Source organism: Bombus fervidus, chromosome 17 (genome assembly GCF_041682495.2).
Source record: "Bombus fervidus isolate BK054 chromosome 17, iyBomFerv1, whole genome shotgun sequence".
Taxonomy (NCBI): Eukaryota; Metazoa; Arthropoda; class Insecta; order Hymenoptera; family Apidae; genus Bombus; species Bombus fervidus.
In genome coordinates this window covers 3,659,784-3,683,331 of record NC_091533.1, presented here as the reverse complement: position 1 = coordinate 3,683,331, position 23,548 = coordinate 3,659,784, and the positions used below count along the sequence as shown (strand labels likewise).

General features: G+C 43.8%; 1 protein-coding gene across 4 annotated transcripts in view; it reads right to left on the bottom strand.

The window, feature by feature from the left end:
• Positions 1 to 9: 9 nt before the first annotated feature.
• Positions 10 to 23,548, bottom strand: part of LOC139996259 (acetylcholinesterase) — a 43,414-nt gene continuing 19,875 nt past the window's right edge. For 3 of the 4 annotated variants that reach the window (XM_072020509.1, XM_072020508.1, XM_072020510.1), the window contains exons 2-9: positions 21,844 to 22,004; positions 17,482 to 17,805; positions 16,961 to 17,191; positions 16,143 to 16,434; positions 15,226 to 15,861; positions 14,896 to 15,057; positions 14,650 to 14,825; positions 10 to 7,889 (exon numbers count right to left, since the gene is read on the bottom strand). In XM_072020509.1, coding sequence (XP_071876610.1) covers positions 7,714 to 7,889; positions 14,650 to 14,825; positions 14,896 to 15,057; positions 15,226 to 15,861; positions 16,143 to 16,434; positions 16,961 to 17,191; positions 17,482 to 17,794 — 1,986 coding nt within the window. In that variant the 5' untranslated portion in view covers positions 17,795 to 17,805; positions 21,844 to 22,004 and the 3' untranslated portion in view covers positions 10 to 7,713. Of the gene's footprint in view, positions 7,890 to 14,649; positions 14,826 to 14,895; positions 15,058 to 15,225; positions 15,862 to 16,142; positions 16,435 to 16,960; positions 17,192 to 17,481; positions 17,806 to 18,976; positions 19,218 to 21,843; positions 22,005 to 23,548 lie in introns of those variants that run through there. The other variant, XM_072020511.1, reaches the window with a different exon arrangement.

Genomic DNA, 23,548 nt, shown 5'->3' with positions numbered 1-23,548 from the left:
TTAATTGACTATCATTCGCACATTATTTTTATTAAGATATTCTTAATATATACAAGCAGTAAATTTTTATTGTTCGTATAATATGTACGTAACTATTGAATAATAACAATGATGATAATGATAATAATGACAACGATGATGATGGTGATGATAGTGATAATAATAATGACGATGATCATCATGTTGATGATGCTGTTGTTGCCGTTGCTGATGAAGATGATGAGGATGACGACGGCGATGATAATGATGATGATAATGATAATAATAATAATAATGATGATAATAATAATAATAACAACAACAACAACAACAATAATAATAATAATAATAATAATAATAATGATAATAATAATAATAATAGTAGTAATAGTAGTAGTAGTAGTAGTAGTTGTAGTAGTAGTAGTAGCAGTAGTAGTAGTAGTAGTAATAATAATAATAGTAATAATAATAGTAATAATAATAGTAATAATAATAGTAATAATAATAGCAATAATAATAATAACAACAACGACAATTAATAACTAATGACCAGTAATCAATAATAGTATTTAATAAATAATCAATAATCAATAATAGTATTTAATGAATAATCATTATGTTTTATATTTATATATTTATACGTATAGATTATACTAGGTAGTCGGTTTGCCGTATGGTAAATTGTTAGATGTTTTTAGTTTGCACTATCTTTGCGTGTGCGATGTCCGATGCATTTTTCGATTCGACATCGATTTCTATATTTAAGAAATGCTATCGAAAATATTGTCATTGATTTGATATTAATTCCGATCAATGGAGGTTTAAAGATAGTTTATTGTAAACGTAATGCTTTTGAAATCGAAATTTATGAAAGTTTCGTCGATTAGAGAAAATTCATTTGCGTCTAAAATTGTCGTTAAATTGAATCGAATCAAAGAATTTCGTTGGTAAAATCAAAAGGAAACAAACGATCTTGAAGCAATACACTGATCGTGGCGAATGTTGCGTAATCGGGAATATGCATCGGACATACGCGACTCTTTGTTGGCCGATTGCGTTAATGATCGTAATCCAATACGACGATTAACGAGAAAACACGACCATGCAACTCGAAAATGTCGTATTGAATTTGATCAACTATTCGGCTACGGTAATTACTTAGTTTCTGTTTTTTTTTTTTTGTAATTAATTAGAGCGTATTTAGGCCTGCGGGCTACTTTTTCAGCGACTCGCTGTGAATCCCATTGACAGAAGTAAGATTTCTTTCGAATCGATAAAGGAAGAAAGATAAAACAAGGTTTTTTTTTCGCTAAAATAGTCTCTCCGTTGTTTTCCTCGATATCCGTCGGTCCTCCTCTTCCCTTCTTTGATTCGTATAAAAACATCAGTATCTATGGTTTTTCTTCGCTTCTTTTCTAAATTACGTTACAATATCGTACAGTGTACAGTGTATAGCATATCTAGAAACGCGCGAATTCTTTCCCTATATTTCACTTGTGTACACGTAAATATTTTCCTGTTCCAATCGCCTCTAACAACAAGTAATTTCTTTTACCGAGACACGAGTAACATGGTTTTTTTAGCCAGCTATATACACGTACTTGGGCTGTATGATATTTACACAAGTTTATTATCGTTGAGAATTATTCTTCGCATTTTGCGCTCATGTTGATATCGAGCGAAGAAGAACGATCTCGAGTTGAACGAATCGCCATTTTAGAATATGGAGGACCGACGGCGCGTGTTTTGCGATTATTATACATTAAATTACATACACAGAGTCACAGTTAGTTGCGCGAAAACTCGAACCGTTATCGCGATAATTATCATTTTTAAAAATTTTCTTCGAGCGTTCCGCCGTTGCTTCGCACGATTTTTCACACGATTCAACGAATGAGAAAAGTATATCTGATAGCAAATTCGTTATTTTTCCGTACCTTTTTATTTACTTTTTCTTCTTCTTTTTTTCTATTATGTTCTTTGACTCGAATGCACCCGGCGCCTGGCGCCACGATAGAAGATCGTTTAGAGTCCTTTGTACGGACTTGTAATAAATCATTCTGAAACTTCTGCCGGCTACTGGAATCAAATTACACCACTACCTCTCGATCATTCTCGACCGTGTTCGATGATATCGTGTATAATAGGCAAAGGTTGCGGAAGGAATCATCGCGAACAGAGATTGCGTATTTATTCATTCATCGGCGAATTCTACGTATTCTTGTTACCGTTCTGATCTCGTCGAACTATTCTATCTATCTCTGTTACCTATTTGCGGCATCGTGATCGCGATTACTTGTTCCACTCTATACTAAAGCGTTCTTCTCCTCCTCGACGAAACGAGCTCTATCGCGCGACCTCTGGCGTAGCTCAAACAAAGCAGGATGTAGAGCAAAGAAAAGAATTTCTAGAAATATACGCTAATAGGAATATCCATCTGGTCGCATTGAAAATAGATCGGCGTAACGAACGTTTCTATGCTATAAAATTTATCAAACTCCTCGTCGTTATTGCCAACACGAACAAACACACGTACGTTGTATATCGGATTAGTCAATAAGAACCTTTCGAAATCCAGATCTCGCTTTCTTTCCTTTTCTTTCACAGAGGGACAAGAAATAAGGAATTGAGGCGAAAGATGGAGAGGTTCAAGCGGGAGCGTTCCTCTTGAAAAATGTTCATCCTCGAACTAGAAAAGCACCGCGTGACGAAGAATCCTCGATAACGATGAAATACATTTAGCTCTTAAATCGCGTGTTCACCTGAACGGAGCCGCAATTTCACGGACGTCGCTTTTTCTTGGAAATATATATTAGGCGCGAAATATGTACGAGGTGTCTTGCAAACAAATTGTCGTCCGTTCTACCGAGTCGTTATCATTCACGAACATGCTATCGTATGACGCAATTAGGTATGTATATTTGAAAATTCGAAGAGAGGGAAACGTTCTTTGACTTGTATTTATTTGAATGGTAAAAACGCGTTTGAAAGAGAGGATATCGAGGAAATTTGAGCGCCGATTCTTCCGCGAATCGGAAATCAAGATATTTTAAACGAATCTTCGATCTTAAATCGATTAGGCTCAGCAAGCTCGTTTACGTTTCCGTCTGTTCGTTTCTTTTCGTTTCGCTTCGTTTCGCTCCATTTCGTTTTATTTCGTCCCATCTCGTTTCATTTCGTTTCGTCCCATTTCATTTCGTTTCGTTTCATTACAATCTCGTGAGCCGCGATAGGTGCGGGTGACAACGTATATACAAACGTACGACGATACCGTCTCTAAAGTGTTTCTATACATGCTACGTATGTATATATTTATATATGTATGTACTTATATATACGTATGTATAGTATGTATAATGTTATTATACATAATGCATTGAAATCGCGATCGCAGTGAGTTTAACGCGGCCAGGTGGACGCGTACACATATACGCATATACTTTCGTATGATTTATTATTTCCAAACTTGCTAATCAGAGAATCCGGAATACTTATGGGTCAGGTTTATACTTTTTCTTTCTTTTTACTTTGCTTATAGTCGATTAAAAGGGTATGCTATTTCTCGATTATTACCGTTATGGTATATTTACATAATATTATACAAGTAATGGAAAAAACGGGTTTCGACCAACTACAATTTCCAAAGTAACATTGTCGTGACCCAACTAAATTCGTATTTCAACTATAATCGTTCTCGCGTGACTTTTGCCACGCTTTGTCGCTAATCCTCGAACTAGCGTAACCAAATCGAGATCCATTTCGAGACAAAAGGAAAAATAGCTAAATTTGATCGTTGCAGAAGGCATCTCTTTTGATTTTATTCATTTACTTGCTCGGAAACCAGTCGTTTCTCCACAAAATTACCGATTACCGTAGGTAAGCTTCGTTCGTTCGCTGTCTTCCTTCTTCCGCCTTTCCTTGAAATTTCTTGGATTTTGCTCTATGAATACTCTCTCTCTCTCTCTCTCTCTTTTACTCTTGAACATAGACGACAGAGTAATCGACTAATTTTCTAAATACACAAGTAAGGTAGAAATGACAAAAAAACGATTCAACGGGTAGAGAACAGACTATTCTCGGGTATCAGTGGAAGCAAGTTGCTCGATACCGACAAAAAGAACAAGGCAAGAAGATCCGTTGGCAAAGCGCCAGCGATACTAAGATGGAAACAGTCCGGTTGGAAAGTGCCTGTCGTCGATCGAAAGCAGGAAAAAAGAAAGGAAAGTAGATTTAGCCGATTGGAAGATTCTCCGAAGTAGAGAATTTTCCTTATCATTTGCAATTTTCGTAGAAGCAACTTCTTTTACGAAGCTGTTGTTGTAAGAAAGTTTCGAGAGGATAGGAAACGGAATCCTCTTGGCCAATAATTTACCTTACTATCATTCCTTCTTACGTATAGCGAAGATCATTGATTTCGAACGATCACCGAGCAAATATACAGAGCGAGAGAGAGAGAGATCATCGAGGCAATAGGCAGAAAGAAAAATTGTTTGATCGGTCGATTCTTTGGTGAATCGATAACGCATTCTACGTACATGTATATATGTCTATCTGATATTTTGGGAAATATCGTATGTACACACAGAAAATACACGCGTTTACGTGTACGCGCGCTGTGTCATTCTACTTACAGTAATAGTTATTACAGGTAATTAGTGATTAAATCTTAATTAAAACTTAGCCTGCGTTCGTGCAAGTTTCCTTTCTACTGTCGCGAGGAATACGGGGAGATGGCGAGAACGGAAGAAAGAAACGCACGGTTTTTCGAGTTTGCTCTTCCTTTACTCGGGAATGGCGGGCGCTTCGTGCTCTTCGATTTCCTCTTCGGCTGATAGATCGTTCGTTCGTTCATCGGCCAGCCGCGGTTCCTCCTTTGACTCTAGAACTGTCTTCTCCCCGTCGCCGTTTCGACGGGATTTGTGTACGTTTTCGCAGCGTTGCGTTAATTTCGCGTTTATCCTGTCGACGTTTCGTCATGCTACGGGTAAGCTGAATATTATTTATTTTATGTATGCGGAATCGTGCATCGTCGTGTCCTCGGAATCACACGTTTGTTCGCGGTTCACTTCTAGGAAAATTGCGTTACACCGTTTGGAAGATCTCGATGTAGAAAATGAGACAAAGGTACACGGAGAATAGTGGTCTCCTGGAAAAGTCGTCTCCTGGAAGAAAGGATTACATATTCCACGCTTGCTATCGCACTTGGATTCTACGAAAGTAACGATAAAGAGGAGAGGGAAAGGAGCGGAGAAGAGACGCAGAAAGGATAGGAATCGCTCCGTTGGTGGAGTTTAGGAAGAAATTTCGATGTAGAGAGGACCGATGCTTGAAACGCTAAGGCGCGACCTTCGTCGGTAGCCGTGTTGGAAGAATAGAAGCGTATTCTCGTGTAAAATCGATGGCGGAGCCGCGAGGAAAATAGAGCGCGTGAGATACACGTAGGAATGCACCTTCGATACAGCGAGAGCGCACCTGAACGCGTCCTGGCGGTCGTTTCATTTCGATCGCCAGTTGGTACCGCAGTCGGAAGGATTTTAATACGACTGCGACGAACTCTGCATTCGCTGTCGCGCCATAAAATTTTACGACCTTCTCCTTACGAACAACCATCATCGTAGACGAAGCGAATGAAATCCAATATCTTTTCTCGAGCGTTCGTACGAACGATAGATCTTATCCGGAGAACAACGAAGAACGGTTCGGCAGTTTAGAATCGTTGGCGAAGAAACAACGTTTCGCTTTCTTTCTCCTATCATCTTAGCGATGCCATTAACTGATAATTTTGAAATTGCAAACAACGCCGACCATCCGTTTCTCTTGTACCACGAACGGACCATCGATCGAGCATTCCATTCACGTAGTCAATGTCGATCAGTTTACCGCTGATAAATCAGTCGCGTTGAACCGAATGCAATTTGCAATTCTGTCGGGACTCGATGCAGAAGACCGCCATGATTTCTGTCAATTTGCCGTCGATACAACGTATCGACGTGTACGTGCCTTGTGCGAAAATGTATTGTACTTTCGATCAGCGAATGGGCCAATTCGTTTTTCTTTTTCCAAATAAATCGAGTAAATAAAAACAGAGATATACGTCTGTGGTTTCTACGTCTCTATTTGTGGGAACGATCGCGTCTGGAGTTGCGTCGCGCGACGAACGGAACGAGGAGGAGATTTATTCGCGGCGATCGCTACGATAATATCGGACGGATGTTCCAGCATGGCCGAGCTGTTGGTCGGTCCCACGGCGTTTAAATCTCCGCAATTTGTACGAATGCAATCGACTCTGCAGTAGTTGCACCGCATTACAAACATGCGCACGTATAAGCGGCCGCAGAGTATATAGATCGAATTGCGGCTCGCATTACCGTACCTGTTGGTAGACAGTTGCAGCACCAATAACGGCAAGATTAAAAAGAAGTCGTGTCTCCGAAATGAAAGCCTGGCGAATGCATCGACCGACGGTCCACAGAACGTTTCTAGCCTTCCCGAAAATCCACGGACATCGGATCGCGCCTGCACGTCGCGACAATTTTTCTACAAATTTTCTTCAGCGCCAATGCGATCGTTCGACGATCACGCAAAGTTCGCTGAGCTAAAGGATAACGATCGTTTGTGCGATGACATTTTTCAGCGAATAGCGCGCGGATTATCCTGTCGCGGGTAGATTAAATATCTAGGGGCCGAGTGCGTTTCGCGATAACGTGCAGGTCCATAGCGGTGATCCCGCTTGTGAAATAAAAGCACCGATGCAGTGACCTATATTGTCGCGGCGTTAATCAAAAGCTAGAACGTACGGGAAGAGCGTGTACGCTGTCTGTCCGCCATCAAATTCTATTTTGTAGCGTATTTTTTTTCCTCTCAGGTGCAACGGTTCGATCAAATTAGTCGCGCGTTACGCTGTACTCGTCCTCCGTTGATCCCCATGGAAATTCTTAGTTTCAAGAACCAACTACGAGACAGGCGAATAAATTTGCGATACCCGAGCGAAATTGCAAACGCGGAATAAAGCGCGGTACGAGCGTGATTTTACATTGGTCGCGTGAGTAGTCGCTGTCGGAGTAGGTCAGACGATTTACGAGGGACCAATTGATGGTTTTAGGATGTTGGCGTCGTTCTTATAGCTAGGAGCGTCTTGTTCGATCGAGAGCGTGTCACGCGTCGCGTGTCGCGTACCTGGAAACGTGCGGTACGCGTAGTAACTTTCGATTCGTCGCGTACGTTATATCTTTACGATTACTATTTTCTCCATGTATCGCGACTCCGCCAACGATATCAACCACGGTCACGTTCTCGATTCGCGAGGACTTTGTCGATCGCGCTCTCGAAAGACTGAGAATAGAGGAATAGAGGAAAATTGGAGAACGATAAAACGACACTCTTTGGTGATCGATTACGTCGATTCAAGGAAATCTTCGAGTCCTTTGTCTAGCGTACAGTTTCTGCCGCGTCCCCTCCTCTAAGGGACGACGTAGATTTGTCTCTCGATCTACAAGATCTTTCTCACTAGCGAACCGGTGACAAGACGATCGTGTATAATGGGTCGATCGAGCGCCCTCCGCTGCATTGATATGTGTCTGTCTCGATTTGAATCGCCTCGAGATATCAACGAACGATGCCATTGATTCGTTTACACGCTTTAGAAGATCGTCGATCGTTTCGCTGGTCCGTATACGCGTTCCATTGGCCTCTTCCCGCACGATCGAGAACGATCCAAAGAGCTAACTGCGGAAGCTAGACGAGGCCCCTGAGGTCCATCATCTCCGGCACACTGTTCGCATCCGACTGAATCGCGATCCTATGACTGAACAGAGTACCAATTAGCAGCAGGCTCAACACCAGGAACAGATGTCCTCCGTCGGTTATTCTCGTACCGCTACATGCCATCTTCTGACTAAGTTCCAGTTTCGCTGCAACAGAAAGCAATGAAAAATTGCCTTAGATTCAACGACGACGATGACGCGACGGTACGCGTCGACGCTTTCGATTTTTAAACAAGTCAACAGAACAAAAACATATAGATCTACGCAGTATGAATAATATTAATAGCTAAAAGTAACTATCAGTCCCCTGAACATTTCCTAAAACGTTCGGAACAATGGGATCAAGAAGATGGATGTGAAAGAACGAGCGGAAAATTTGTTCCTTCGACGATGAAACCGCATCAATCCAATGAATATGAAAGTAATAAAAGAGAGATGCTACCTGTGCTGCGTTCGACGTTCGCCGAGAGGACGCGAAGAGCGTGCTTCGATAACGTGGATTACGCAACAAAGAATTCGCTTAACTTGGCGCGGAATGACCGGTGCGTCGCGTAAGATCTTGTCGTTACGACTGGCAGCCGGGAAACTCGATTAAAACGGATAATAGTCGACCGATTAACCTTAGTTGATCAAAGAATTTTCCCGTGACAACGGCGTCTCTTCTCTTCGAGACTTTCACTGGGATTCGTTGGGTTTCGTATCGGTTAAGTTGGAATTGCACGCGCATCAAAGTCGCGTAGTCGCGTAGATTGCGCGTTGCGTTTTTCTATATGAGCGTCGAAGGAATCGGCGATTAACGGATCCACGCATCTCCGTGGCTTTATGGACGATGATGCATGTATCAGGTGTACGCACACGTGCGCACGTTTGCGCGCACAGACGTGCCGCGGCGGCATCGATCCACTTTGCCGAGCGGCCAGTTCCACCCCCGCACCCTCGTCTACCCTGCTCGTCCGTTCGTTCGTTTCGTTCCTGGGTGCCGCGATCAAAACCCCTACCTTTCGTCGAGCCAGCTGCCCCTCCGACTTTATCACTGTTTTGTTTTCGAGGCGCGAGCACCGATCAAACTTGCCCACCAGTCAGCCCGACGTCCACCGACCCACTATGCTTTCTCCGTCCGCTTCTTTTTCCGCTTCCACTTCGTCTCCTAGCAACTTGGATGATTTCGCGTTGCAACCGCGAACGCAAACCGACTACTAATAAAAGGGAGAAACGTGTGGCGAACACCTGGACGTGCCAGTATTCCCGGGAGTACCGATGCTCGATTTTGCGATCGATTGGAAAAGTTCTCGGCAAAGTGCAAGAGGAACCGAACTCGTAATCGAACTCCAAGTTTCTCCTTCGCAATTCTCTCTCCACATATTTTCGTTTAATTACTTTGCAAGAGTAATCGTCGTCGGGTATCGGTCAACGTCCAACGTCAATTGTCCAACAACTTTCTCAACGAACGATCGAACGATCAGCGACAAACGACCTACGAGCAAGAAGGTTCGCTTGCGAAAATGTTTATCTCGTTTCCAGTTAATTATTTGGACAAATTTGCCAACCTCGGTGTAATTGCTCTCTATGATAATTCGAGCAGCGACGATCGACAGCCAATAGCGATACGTATATGCTGCTGCAATCGTCAACGCTGACTATTATCGTACCGTTCTGTTTCCTCTTCTTCGTGGCGACGGACGATCAATCAGTATGTTTGGAGAGGCTACGCGTGTCATTGTTTCCGCGATCGAGCACCCGTGTACAGTAATTAATTGCGATCTATCTATTGGACAACTCGTTAGCTGTTAATGCCTGCTAAAATATTACATATTTCCGCCAAAATATATTAAGATTCGTACAGAAAAGATATAGCTTACGTATATACATATATCCGTATATTTTAATGCACATACGAAGCAAATTAAAGAAAGAAAATAAAAGGCAAAGTAGGATAGGAGTAAAGGATACAAATGTCTGAGTCAAATTGTGGAGCAGTCGTTATGCTGACAGACTATACAAGAATGATGACGCCATGATTTTATTTTTAGCAATACGAGTTCAATAATTGAGTGATACTTTATTATACAATTACCGCGTGTGCTCGATATTTACGGATTTCTCTGTGTATCGTTATTACGTTCATTTGCTCGATGATACCCGATTAAGAAAATCATTTTCTCCTTTTTAGTATATTTTTAAATAAAAGTCATTTAAACAAATTTTTTCAATTTATATATTTTATTTTTGTCTCGATGTTTAGTCATTCAACGATGTACATCGACTTCCTGTTGTCGGATAAAAAGACCTTTCCACGTTTCAGCCCAATAAATTCAGCTAAATAGACAATTATTTCCAATAAAGCAATTGTCAATTTTTCGAAATTACGTATATCGTATTACGATGGGAAAGAAACACGTGTCTCAAATTTCAGCTTTCTAGCAGTTCGAGAAGTGGGTGAAATTTCGATTATAAAATTCCAACTAGCCAGACGGACAGACAAGTGGTAGACAGACAGTAGAGAGGTAGGTTAAATAAAAACCATCGAAATAAATTCGAAGAGTGCGAAGAATACGAAACGTTCTTTTAAAATTTTAAACGACGCGGTTACGCGTGGCTAGTTGCTAATGGAACTGTCGCCGTAACAACTGCTTTGGGCTACACGGAGGTTGTTGCGTTCGCGCAGTAATTTTCAAATTTCATTCGAAAGCTTCTTACGTCGTAACGTCTAGTAAGTAGAGATCGTCGCAGGAGAGAGAAGCAAGACAATTTCAGCATCTCCGCTAAGAGAAGCGAATCGATTCGAACTTGATAGTCGTAGATTTTCGTATCTTTCAATTTGATTGCTTATCCGTGTATTTCGATTTTCCTCCGATATGTTTTTATCGGTGATTCGAAAATTTTCGAATAAATATCCGCGATTCGTTTTCGCTTTTGATCGATTACGCGTCCTATAGTTATGGTTATAGTCGCGATTCCATTATCGCCCGTACACGGCCAACGTCGATGTTTCGATGGATTTTGGACGAAAGTCAAAACGATGGTGGCCAGCGTAAATATACTTTTATAAGGGATCGTTAACGCGAGATAACGGCATTATCGTGAATGTAATAGCGGTCCGATCCGAGCGGGTTGCAGGTTGGCGCCGTATCAACGGCAGTTCTGCGGCGCATACATAGATTACGGGGAACGTGTCCGATAGAAGGGTGCATTTAACTCCGTGACGTCATGGCTGCGGTAGACACCGGAATTGGTCTCACGGTTACGATAGCGTTACGCCAATGGCTCGAATTCGGATCGTTAGCGATGATGAAAATGACACCTTCGTCCGCTCCCGTCCGCTCTGCGGACTCGTACCGCGTTACCGTTACACGGTGCACCCGTACGCTGCTCGCCTAAAACCTCCGTTCATTTTACGAGGCGATAAATCCTCGTTTAAAAGCAACCGAGAACGTCACCGTGCGTGATCGATTAGGTCGACCGCCCAAACGTACAGCGGACCCGGATTACCGGACGTTTCCTCGGAATACGCGTTTGCTCGCGATCATCGGGAAATCGGCTCGCTTATCGATGATTCGTCGATGAATTGTCCGAGCCGGAACAAGGGAAAATACGAGCAGAGTGTATCTGCGGTTACGCCAATGGTTTACCGTGTAAACGAGCCATTAGTGCTCGTGACAACGACACGTCCCCGTGCTGTACACCCTCTACCTTCATTGGCGTGCGGTTAACCTTTCCAAGCTCACCGACGTAATTATAAAGCAATGCCGCGACGTCGTTGTTCTATTTACAGTGCCGATGCGCCAGACTAGAGAATCGCATCTGCCGCATATGCAGACATTTTATTTAACCGCGCAACGTTTCGTCCTAATTCTCCGATTCAGTCGCGAAACGCAACCGTCCTCCCTTGTCTTACTTATCCTCGTAAATGTAAAAGAGCCGTATGTTCTCGTCGAACGAAAAATTCGTTTACGAGTAGCTGCTCCACGCCATCCTCGGCTAACCAGGCGAATCATGTTGTTTATCGTAAGGCGAATCTCCGAAAAGTTTAAAAACCTCAGACTTTGGCCGAGCCGTAACGGTCGCGTGTACTCGCGAGTGAAGCAGAGCTCTGACGATTCTGTCGAAAGGGATACTCGCTGCAGCTGCAGGCACGATGGATGTTAATTGAAAAGAGGAGAAAAAAGGGACAAAAAAACAATCGACCAGAGGAGCGTTGGAAGAAGATACAGCACCGCGGCAGCAATTTTCCGCTGCACCGCCGCGCCGTTTTTATCCGTCGCGATATCATCCCATCTTTGCTTCGTCCATCTGCCCCGCTAAACCATTCACCGGATATTCCACCGACTAACGCAGCCACCCCTTTGTATTTTCTTTTCTCGTCCCCTTTGTTCTACCATCCTATCGAGATCTTTGAGTCGCAACTGCTGACGGATTGCTCCTCGACGCTGTTCGATTCTTGATTCGATCGCGAGTAGTTTATCCGTCGCGAATAAGCGAATAAATTCGCTGCGACCGTCATCCCTATCCTCGGCTCTCCGAGTCGCTGTGCGTCTCTTCCGTTTGCCCGCGAGCTTCTCCGCTGGAATTTCATTTTCCATCTTGGTGAATCGGTATCGTTGAATTTTCCTCGTTGAATTTTTCTTGTCGTTCGAATTACCGTTGCTGACGCATTCGTCGCGAGTGAACGACAAAGAAACAAACACGAGCGTTCGATCGTTCTTTTTTTATCTTTTTCACTAAACTAACGAAACGTCGACGAAACGTTTATCGAGAAGTAGTTACGACATTCTGGAGCTTTGGGAAGATTTTCCAAGAAACATGGTCTGAAATCGGTGCCACTGAAAATTGGCACGTCTCTCCGATTCGACGATTTCTTCGCGAATGGTGCCTGGCCAACGACGACGACAACGGTGCCGATATTGTTCGGGACAAAGAAGAAACGGACAGAGATTATTCTTTGAATAGATATCGATGGTTGGCTCGCAGCCATTCCTTTTCCGCGACCTAACGTTTCTCCAAAGGCACGGAGTACGCGTGCTAAGCATTCTCGATTGATAGCTCATCTCGCAGTCAATGGGATACGAAATTGCTTCTCGAAGGAGAGAACTTCTCGGTAATCTTCATCCTCCGACTCTCGTAGATTTGGCCAAAATTCCATTAATCAAACGAAATTAATCGTTAAATAAGTCTGTCCGGGAATTTGTAGCGAACGTTGTCAACGGATCGGTACCCGAGTATCTCTATTTTGTCGACAGTTGCGCAGAGTGAAAGTATGTTTGTCTCAAGGGTGTTGAAACCGTCTAGGAATCTGCATCGTTCACTCAGATTTGTATTGAGCGCGTTCTGTCTCGCGAAGCGTCTCACACGACGCTCGAAGGCCACAAGTTTCGCGATGAGAAATACAGGAAATCTTGCGTCTCGGACAAAAAGCGAACGCGAACCTTTGGTCGAAAACGCAATTACGGTGATAGAAAAAGCCATCTTCGTGCTCTTCTACTGGCCGATAATCGTGGCCAATAATCGAATCTGCATAATGGACGAACCGAATACGAAGGATTAGGTTTCCTCAGGCATCTGCCTGTATTTTGTGGAATGGCACGAGGCCAGAGACCAGTCGCCCCCTCAGTCAGGAAACCACGAATATCGTCTCTATTAAATTGCACTCACTTATAATAATGTAATTGGGATGGAATAATTTGATCATAGAAAAGCTGCCAAGAAAGCAATTTCCAATTTTCAAGTCCTACCTTTCGTCGCTGTTCGCTGTTCCACTTGGTTCGATCGTGAAACACCAGAAGGAGAAATAAAACGAGAGAAACTCGAATAGAACTTGTTAGTAGAAACGATACTTTTTTTTTCAAATGCGAACGAAAATTTTGGTCGAAACGCGTTCGAAACAATCGAATTCGCCTCGGTTTCGTCAGAAGCGTGTCAAAAGGGCGGAAAATATGAATCGGAAAGCGAAGGACAGAAAACAGCGCGCGGAATACGTGATTTACGTTTCGTCGAAACGATTGAAACTTTTTACGTGTGACAAGCAAAAGGCTGCGGGTCGAGAAGAATTTAAGAGAGCGAAAAGTTCGGGCAAACGTCGAAACTTGGTTGGTAGCTACGACGGTCGACTGTCTCTTTCATTGGATCAAGTTCAACAATGTAAAGAAAGAGTAAAGTTCGTTCGAAAATTTCAAAAGAAGCAACTTTCACTCCGTACTTGATTTACACACACGAATCGAATATTTCGAAAATTTCGCGTGTGTACGTATCGATAGGTAAGCGACTAGAATATTGGATACGCGAATTGCGACACGAAATCTTCTACGCTGGCGTTCCAACGTTTTTTTCGTTACGCGAAAAGGCTCGGCTATTTCATTTTGTTTTTAATTCGCCAAGTACAACGGGACTTCGTTACCGTACTTGGGTTAGATTTCGATAGAACGAAGGCTGGCACGTGTTTATTCCTCGATGACTCTGTCTCGTTCGTTCGTTGGTCAAAAATTGAGTCTGAAAATTTTCGAGAAATTACAGCCTTCTCGGCTCGAATTACGAATGCTTCGTAGCCCCGGAAGTTTAATCGAGAACGACTTGCATTCGAAGTTCAGTAACGGAGCGCTCGATTAAAATCTCTCGACCGGAAAAAGTAATCGAGCCGATTGATTTGCTTTCGACGGTCCCGAACGGCCGCCTTGAGGTTAATGAAACGTATTTTCCACTCAACAGGTGTCATAGGAGATAATCTAAATGCAGTCGAAGGGTTGAACGTTGAACGATGAACCGACCGTTAAGATAGTTGGCACGAGCGAGAAACACGTTCGACAAATTCCGATAAACGGCGAAAGATTCGAATCTTTCGTTAGGAAATAACGCAGTCATTGTTTTTCACGGTAAGAAGAGCAAGAAGAGTAAGAAGAAAGTAAAAGTTACTCACAAGTAGCGGCGAGGAGTTGCGGAAGGTATTTCTTCCAAAAAGTGCACTGCCTCGCTCTAGGTCCGTTTCCGATTTCGGAACTGTTGGTATCCAACGTCAGGTATTCCTTCTTGGCGGCAGTGTGCGGCGGCCAATAGGTCTGCGTCCATGACTCGACGTCTCCGACGTTCGGATCCCTAACAGGACGGTAGCCAACCGTTAGAGATGCGAAGAAAAGAGAAAAGCGGTGATCGCTCTTCGACTTACCCTGTTTTTGCAAAGTTCGCCCAATATCTCATCATTCTCTTGGACAAATTTATCTCCTCGGGCATGTATCCTTTCGAAGAATCCAACGGCTCGCCAAAGATGTAGCTGATTTCGTCCGCGTGCATCACACCGGTCCATCTTGGCCATGGATTGTTCGCCGATCTATGGATTTATGGAAAAGAAATCGGGGTCTCGTAAAAATCGTGATATAGGCGAAAGCGAGCCGAAATAAAGAAGCGAACACGTCCTTTACGGACGAGTCGCATCGATCGTTTCGCCTACTCGTGATCTCTACTGCTTCTTTCCGATTCGATCGGACATGAATCTCACCTGTGTTTGTAATAATACATGTAAACGGTGTTTCCCGTATCGGCGTAACGGCCAGCAAATTCGTTCACGTTACAAGTGAATTGATAGTCGCCGACGATTTTATCCAGGGCGTCGCGATTCACGTGAGGGTCGTCCGGGCGTAGCCAGTCCGTGTACTCGTAGATAATGGCGTGCCTTCCGAACTGATTGACGTACGGATTTAATTCGGTAACGGCGCTAACGAACTGTTCCCTGCTGACTTTTACATCCTCGGCCATATCGATGCGAAACAGCTCGGTGAGATAGTAAATAATAAAGTAGAAACCTTCCTCGGTGTTCGAGCCCATCATGATGTTGGCCTTTTTGAAGGACGAGGTGGCCAGCGAGCGTTGTGGCGTTTCATCGAGAAAGGCGCCGTCGATCACGGGAACGAACGGAAACTCGCAGATGCCCAGGGTGCCCCATTCGTTCTTCACCAATTCGATCGGATCCTTAATCAGCAGACAATCGATCACTTCTTGCAAGTTGTCGCGATCGTGAGGACAACCGACAGCTTCTGCCAATCGAATGCCGCGCATGATCGACTCCTCGCGCGAGATAATGGCCCAAGGTGCTGTTGGAGAGCCAGACTGCATGATGGCTTGACTGAAGAGATGCCTGAAAGCCAGAGAAACACAGAATGGTGTCTCCGTTAAAAGTTGGCCAATCGTTTGGAAAATCGAAGCGGCCCTAAGTTCGAGACCACCACCCTCCTTGATTTACGACGCGTATCGTCCAGCGGCAACTGGCGCTCGACCACAACGATATAATCGGTTGTTCGTCGAGGGGGTGATCTCCAACCGTCTATCGCGTAGCAGCGTCGATAGCAGTAGACATGGTAGCGGCAAGCAACGAAACAAACAAAACAACATAAAGTGACAAGGAGAAAAGGTATGCACCTTGATAGAGGCGAAAGGAGGTGCATAGAAACGGAAACGGCGCCCGCGCTCTCTCCGAACAGGGTCACGTTGTCAGGATTTCCGCCAAAGGCAGCGATATTGTCGCGGACCCACTGAAGGGCCATCATCTGATCAAACAGACCGGCGTTCCCAGGAACATCCGACGTTCCGAAGTACAGGAAACCCAGGCTGGCGACTCGATACTGCATCGAGACTAGAATCACGTTCTCCTCGGACACCAGGGTTTTGTGATCGTAAACGTCGAGGGTCGCCGATCCGGAGTAAAAGCCACCTATAAGGATGTCGCGCGATTCCATCTCTCGAAAGAAACCTCTGCTTTCCAAATAGATCATACAGACGCACGCACGCACGCACGCACGCACGCATGTACGCGCAAACACGATTAATCGAGTGTCAACTAGTGTCTGCGCCTATACACAGGATTTTTCGCAGACTCTCATTTGCATTCCATTCGGATTAATTTCTTTCACATTGAGGAGCTTCGACTTCTTTTTGAACAACGCTTATTTCGTGACGGCCGCGCGGAAAAAAGCTGACGTTCGCGAACATTTTTTTAAGCATCGCGTTGAATATAAGTAAAATCGTGTAAAGGCTTTCTCGAGCGTTCTTCCGATCATTTAGATGAAGTTTGGGTGGAAAAAATAGCCGCCCTAAAATAACGGCGCGCGACGAAAATAAGCGTTTCTCGTTAAGAAGCGACCACCTGTAAAAGAACGTCGACCGCTGGCGACGGTGTGCTCTAGTTTCCACGAGCATGTCTAGTCTAAGGATGTGAACAGGTGTCAGCTGGAACTCACCACCGAATATCCATACCATAACAGCGGCATTGGTAGGCCTAGGCCGTGGCGCGACCACGTTCACGTAAAGGCAGTCCTCGCTCAACGGTGTGTTCGGATTCCACATAGTCGCACCTGCGAAGTCGCCGAACACCGTGTCCAAAATCTGCACGCAGCTATTCGGTAGCGTAGTTGCGTTTAGAGTTCCTGACCAACGTTCCGCAGGTCTCGGATGCCGGAACCTCAAAGCTCCTGCAACAGAATCCCGTCCCGTTTGTCTCCTCCCAATCTCTCCGTCTCTCGAACGATCCAGTTCGATTCCTTTTCTGTTTTTCTTCTTCTCTTATCATTACCGCTCGATTTTACCTAACGATCCTTCGACCGTTTTTCGGATAAAGAGAAAGTTTCGCGAGAAAGACTTTCGAGAAGAAAGAGAAAATTTCCGAGAATAGCTCTCCGGGAGTAATCGTCCGGGTGAGGTAGCGATGAAAAGTTAATCACCGAATTTTCCAAGGCGATAGATCAGTACAGGTTGAACCTACCGAGAGGTTTCTGCGCGTAAGGGATCCCGAACCAGGCGTCGACCTCCTTTCCCGTGGTGGCAGTCATGGTCTTACCCTTGACCTTGCCCTTTCTGGTTTGCACTACCAGCGGATCGTCGTTCGAATTGAGGGCGGCTGGTCTAGGCAGCTCCTCGCTGCTTCGGAAACTCTTCGTGTCCTCGTAGGACATGTCCGCGTGATGTCTGCTTCTGTGAGACGGCGTGCACCAACAGACGTCCAGTTGAACGAGTACCGTTAAACTTAGCACCATCAGGGCCTCGAACTTGCTCAAGGAACTTCGGTTTCTTGACATCGTGTCCTCGCCTAAAACACCACATTGCTCGATTCAACGTCGTGCTTTTTTTTTTGCCTTTCCCTCGCGAAACGGTCGTTGGTTTTCAAACGGGTTCGCAGTTAGAGAAAACTGCCGATCGTACTCGAACGCACTCGTCAAAAGAGTTGGTTTCTAACGCGACTTCGGTTCGTGAGGTAAAGCGAGATAGAAGCCTACTGTTGTGAGAGACAAACGCAACGTAGGGTGGTTCATTCCGAGGGAAAGTTATTCTTTACGTGCGTCGGAAACGATCGTTACTTTCTTAAGGCGATATCGCGCGAGAAGGAGATTTGGCCTGCGATCCGATTCACGATCGATTCGCATCGTCATTTCGATAATTAAAAATAGGGTCGGTGTTTGTTCGTTTTTGTATACCGTACGTCTCATTGCGGACGAGTTTACTCTCGTTGATTTCATCTATCGAACTCGCGCTATTTACTCGACGATTAAATGCACCATCTTTCGGTACGCGCATCTTCTTGCCGTGGCTCATGGAATCGGTTCGTGTAAAATTTCGAGCGTTCGTTTCTTCGCGCTGTCTTCGATGTTCGGAAACCGAGCCGACTTCCCGTACGTGTCTAAACGTTCCATGATTTTGTCCGCAAAATTGATTTTAATTTGACTTGGAACAAAGTTCTGAAAATCGAAGGATCTCTTCGTCCAGCTGTGCACGACTGTTTTGTATTTCCTACATGTTAAAAGGAAACACATCGTGGCGATTCTATACGAAGGTCCGCGTTGATTGGTCATTTCCTTCTACGTGTTCCGTCTGTGTGGAGCGTTGGTCACGCGCGATTACACGCAGTATCTAAGTGTTACACGCGGAAGCATACGTGAGAGAAATAACAGATTAACGGTCATCGGGAATGATAATTTATCGCCTACCGGCTATTTTTTCGTTCAATATTCAACGTTTAAAGACAAATATTACCTGGTTGCTTTTTATTTTCGTTTCCGTTTTAATTTGGAATAACCGCGCTTTTAAGCGCTACACGCAAACAGAGTTTCTTGCAAAATTGCCAACGATTTCTTCTTGCTCGCTAACGAATCCTTCGCGGAGATCGGTCCCGATACAACTGTCCAACGATTCGATCAAACCCCGTTACCGTTTCTTCTATCTACCATGTAATTTATTTTCGTTTCCAACTGTGTTCTACTTACCGAAATTGTTAGGCAAATGAGACGATGCGAAGCTTCGCACAATAATAATTTCGTTGTTTGAAAATTTTTCACAAGGTAGAACAAGATCGATTTTCAGTTGCCCGGTTGCGTTTCGTCATACACTCTGCAGGGTGGAATTCGGGCGAAGAAAAGAGGAAGCTCGAGCTAGAGACGCGAGATACTTTTCTATCGAGGCATAGGCAGACACAGAGGCTGCGAACGCAGCCGACGTAAAAGGTTAGTTGTCCCCCTTCTCGCGGTGGCAGCATCGTGCAACGGGCGATAAGTCACGAGTTTATTATGAGAATCATTGCTAAAACTAGTTATCTCACGTTCGTTTCGCTATTTTCAATGTAGCGTTCAAATCTTACGTAATCGGTCGCTTGCGGATTCGACGGACGCCTCGTAATGATCGTCGCACGTTTTTCTCGTATTTTACTACACGTTTTCTCACATCGATTAACGCTACATTCTTTCATCTTCGATTCAATTTTACTTTAAGGTTAACTTTAAGGAATATCTCAAGTTTGAACGTGATTTAAAAAAATTCTCATTGGCAGGCATGAATTTTTATTTCAATTATACATGTATATTAAATATTTTCTCAAAACATTAGGAACTCGTTTGCTAAAATGACAGCCAGATTGAAACGTAAAAATTCGACGACGTAGCAAGGTTAACGATGCTATTACGATTCTACGATTAAGGTCTATTCGTTTCATTTCGTGAAACGTGCAAAGAAGTTTCAGAACGGTTAAAAATGAAAACGATACGGAGTTCGAGTCTGTTTTCGTTTCGAAATTCGATTAGCGTACGCGGACTATCGACGAAGAGAAGAGAGTGGAAGATAGCAGGGCGAAAAAAAGGTGCAACCTCGACCTCGCTTTTTTTTTCAAGTTTCCCGTTTCTTCGGGACAGTGGACATCGAAGCTGGCAGCCACTCGGCCCAGAGACCCGTCGTTTATCCTGACTGATCGATACAGCCATACCTTTCGTTTATTTATGCTCCTTGTCGCGTCTCTTTTGGCGTTTCTCTCGATCCTCGTCTTTCCGGGCAAATCTGCACGTGGTTGGCTACTCGGCAGCGGCTTAGTTTGCTATACGCTCGAAAGTTCAGTCAGAGCACACTCGACTGATGTTGTCGATCGTGATAATCGAGATATCTCTCGATCTCGTGCAAGCGATTGCTACGGTCAAGTAGAATATATATATATATATACATATATGTATATCTAGAGACGATCTTGGCTTGTATCGCAAACTTTTACGCTAGCTTTATAGGTTAGGTCTATCTGTATCCTTTGTATACATCGCGATTATCTCCTAATTAATTCCTTGCCACTTTTTTAGTCATTCTTTTTTCTTTTATTTCTCCTTTCTTCTCGTATCTTTTCGCCGGTTCAACAAGTAAAGAAAAAGTCGATTTACGACGAAAATTTAGCGAAAGCGCGCGAAATCAGGTATAGAAGGAAGCAATAACATGGTCGCTGTACATATCAGTCAATAAACGCGGATGCTGTTCTATTACGTATGCGTTCGTGTAACGAGTAATTCCGGAGAGTGTTTCGGAAAATATAGCGCCGAAATTTGCCACGGCGCTTGGAAATCGAATCGCTCGATTAAACTGGTAAAATCCACCTATGCATCCCAATGGAATTTCCTGCACGCGAGATTTTACATCGTTTTATTGCAAGGCTACTGCGTTATCAGTCGGCCGTGTTATCTGCTCGGTTTATTTGTCGAAATTATTTGTCACTGTTCCATTAGAAACAGAACTTTTTAAACTCGCTAGTTCAACTCTGTTAACGTTAACGCGGATTAACGACACGTGTCGCGGTATCGATTTTTCTTAAACGCGAATAAACGAACGAAAACGTTCGTGTTGATTATTCGAATTAACCTAAGGGACCAGAAAATGTTGACGGTTGCGTGTATCAATCATGTACCCTCGCTTTCCGCAAAGTGGATCGTTCGATAATTAATTACGCGTGTGCTGCGTCGACAGGGCAAAGAAAAAAGAATTCTACCAGCTCAACAGGCTCCCTCCGAGTTTATGTTAATTTTTGAATAAATACGGTGATATCGTAATTTTCATCCATAATGCGCGAGATCGTTCTGTACGATCGTATAAACTCGAGGCTAATCTAGACGGGCACGAAAACCAAGGGAAACGTATAATTACGTTGTCCATATCGCGGAATGGCACACAAAGAAAAAGTATATTTAAAAGCAAAGGAGGTTCGAGCCGAAAGTTTCGTTCGTTGGGGATTTGGATGGACTTCCGCTGATTTCCAAAGGAAGACCGAAGGGAATGCCGCATGCGTTTTCGAGACGCGATATCAATTGGCTCTGTACTCTCGATGGCGCGATGAATGGCCGGCGTAGCGTACCAATTAGACCGGCATTCCGTACCAGCTTTGATTTCGAGCTATTCGATTCGCTTCCTCCCTCCGGTCCAATTAGTTACTTACTTCCATGGTTACTTACTTCTTCTCGTCAATGCCAATCCGTTCCTTAGGCTTGGCGAATCATTTTTCCGAGACCGAGGGAAAACCGGAATCGTGGCTAAACCGGAATCCAGGGACAAAATGAAAACCGAATGGAAAGAATAATCATTTTGAAAGGAGAAACAAGAAAAACCAACGAGAATCACGATTTGGCTCAATTAGGTCATTCTCATTATCCCTCTTATCGATCTTTATACATCGTACCTCGACGTCCTATTCTGAAACAGCTATCTGGAAAGTTTTTTCTCGGATACGTGGCGGAAGAAGGACGAAAAATAAACGGATCGGATTTTCACGAATTCATCCGTGTTCGAAAATTGTAAAAGAAAAGAAAAAAAGAGAGAGTGGCGGCGTACTTACAATGTCCAAGTCTAGATGTGAAGATCTCAGGTATTTAAAGGTGAGGTAACGGCGAAGATGATAGCGGAGGTGGAAGAAAAGCCCTTCCTTCGATCCTGCGAGGGGCAGATCCGCTTTTCCGCCCTTCCGTCTACATTCCAAGTTCACGGATCATCGCTTGGCTGCAACAGCGGGAGTGGAAAATTGAGTCAGGAGTGTGGCAATCATGAGTGAAAAATTCGATAGGTCGAAAGATCAGGCGACCGTTAGCCCCGGCAATTACGAGATTCCGGTACATCGTCAAATCTTTCCCCTCGAAAGAACCATCGCGCATTTTCCTACGAAAGGTGAATCGTCGAAGAATGTGGCTCGAATGCTACTCCGAACGTTGCGAGAAATAAAATCGAGAAATTTGATCCTTAAACGTAGTCGGAATAATACACGTTGCAAGGATCGAAGAAGCAAGAACAGGAGAAGAGAGAAAGGGAAGAAAGTTTGTTGCTCTTATTAGAAAATCTTTTCGAGGAACGAGACTGCATCCTATCTGTGTCGCGTTCGAGCCATTAGGAGAGCCATTATCCTTGCTCTTGAGAAAATATTTTTCTTCGAGATTTTTCCCAAAGACACGGAGAAGTCTCGCCGGTCGACGACGTCAAGGAAACTGAAAATCCATTCTCATTTCGCGCGTGTCTCGGATGATTCTTTAAATTATTACAGAGATTATACTTTATGCGAAAGACGCAAATTCTATAAGCTGAAACCTCGTTTTCTAATCGAAATTTTAATTCCTTCGTTATACAAATTTCGAAGGGGAAATAACTGCGATAGCCAAAGGCACCCGATAAGTTCATGACGACGTAAATAAACGAACTCGTAAAATTACGATAACAAAATTACGATACGATGAGTTCTGTCAGATTTGAACGTAGCTGTATCATCATATCTAATTCTTAGAGAATGAGTCTCGCTACGACGATTTTTCCTTCGCTATTTCGGTTTGAGCTGATCCTCCGGCTAGAGGTTCCGTAAATTCCGCACCGGTCGACTTACACCAGGCAAATAGACCCGCGGTATACACGTACGCGGAACAATTCAGGAATTTCTAATAAGCGTATGTCCTACTTTCGAAATTCATTTCGAGGCTGCAGCGCACTGTACCTCGCCTCGCGGGAACGCGGATAATGAATTTGGATCGTATCGCCAAGATATTCGGTGCGAGTACCGTTCTCGCTTCTTCTCCGCAAACCTAAACTTGCCTTCCGCCCTGTAATTAACATTACGTCGTACAGCCTTTTCTTTCTCGTTTTGTGTCGTTTCAGTTAGAATTTTCTTCCTCGAAGAAACGCACGGCTCGAGTTACCGATTGATAACTCGTTATAATGCTAATTGACATTGATCGATGAAACAGAGCCTTATCTTATCTATCCACTCTTTATGACACTTACAATCGTTAAATGAACGATGGTGTCCTAAAAATAATCGCACAGTGGCTCGCAACATTATCCGAACATACTTGGACACTTCTTATTACATGTTATTTATATGTGTACTAAAGAAAACATTTTGATATCTGATTAGCACTGTAACGGAGGCGGTTATGCCGATGAAATTAGTAAAAACTGAAAGGAATCTGAAGATGCATACAGAAGTTACGAGATACTTGGAAGCATAGATACACTTGCCAAAGATCAACAAAGTAAGTACAATATTTGAACAGTCAATTAGT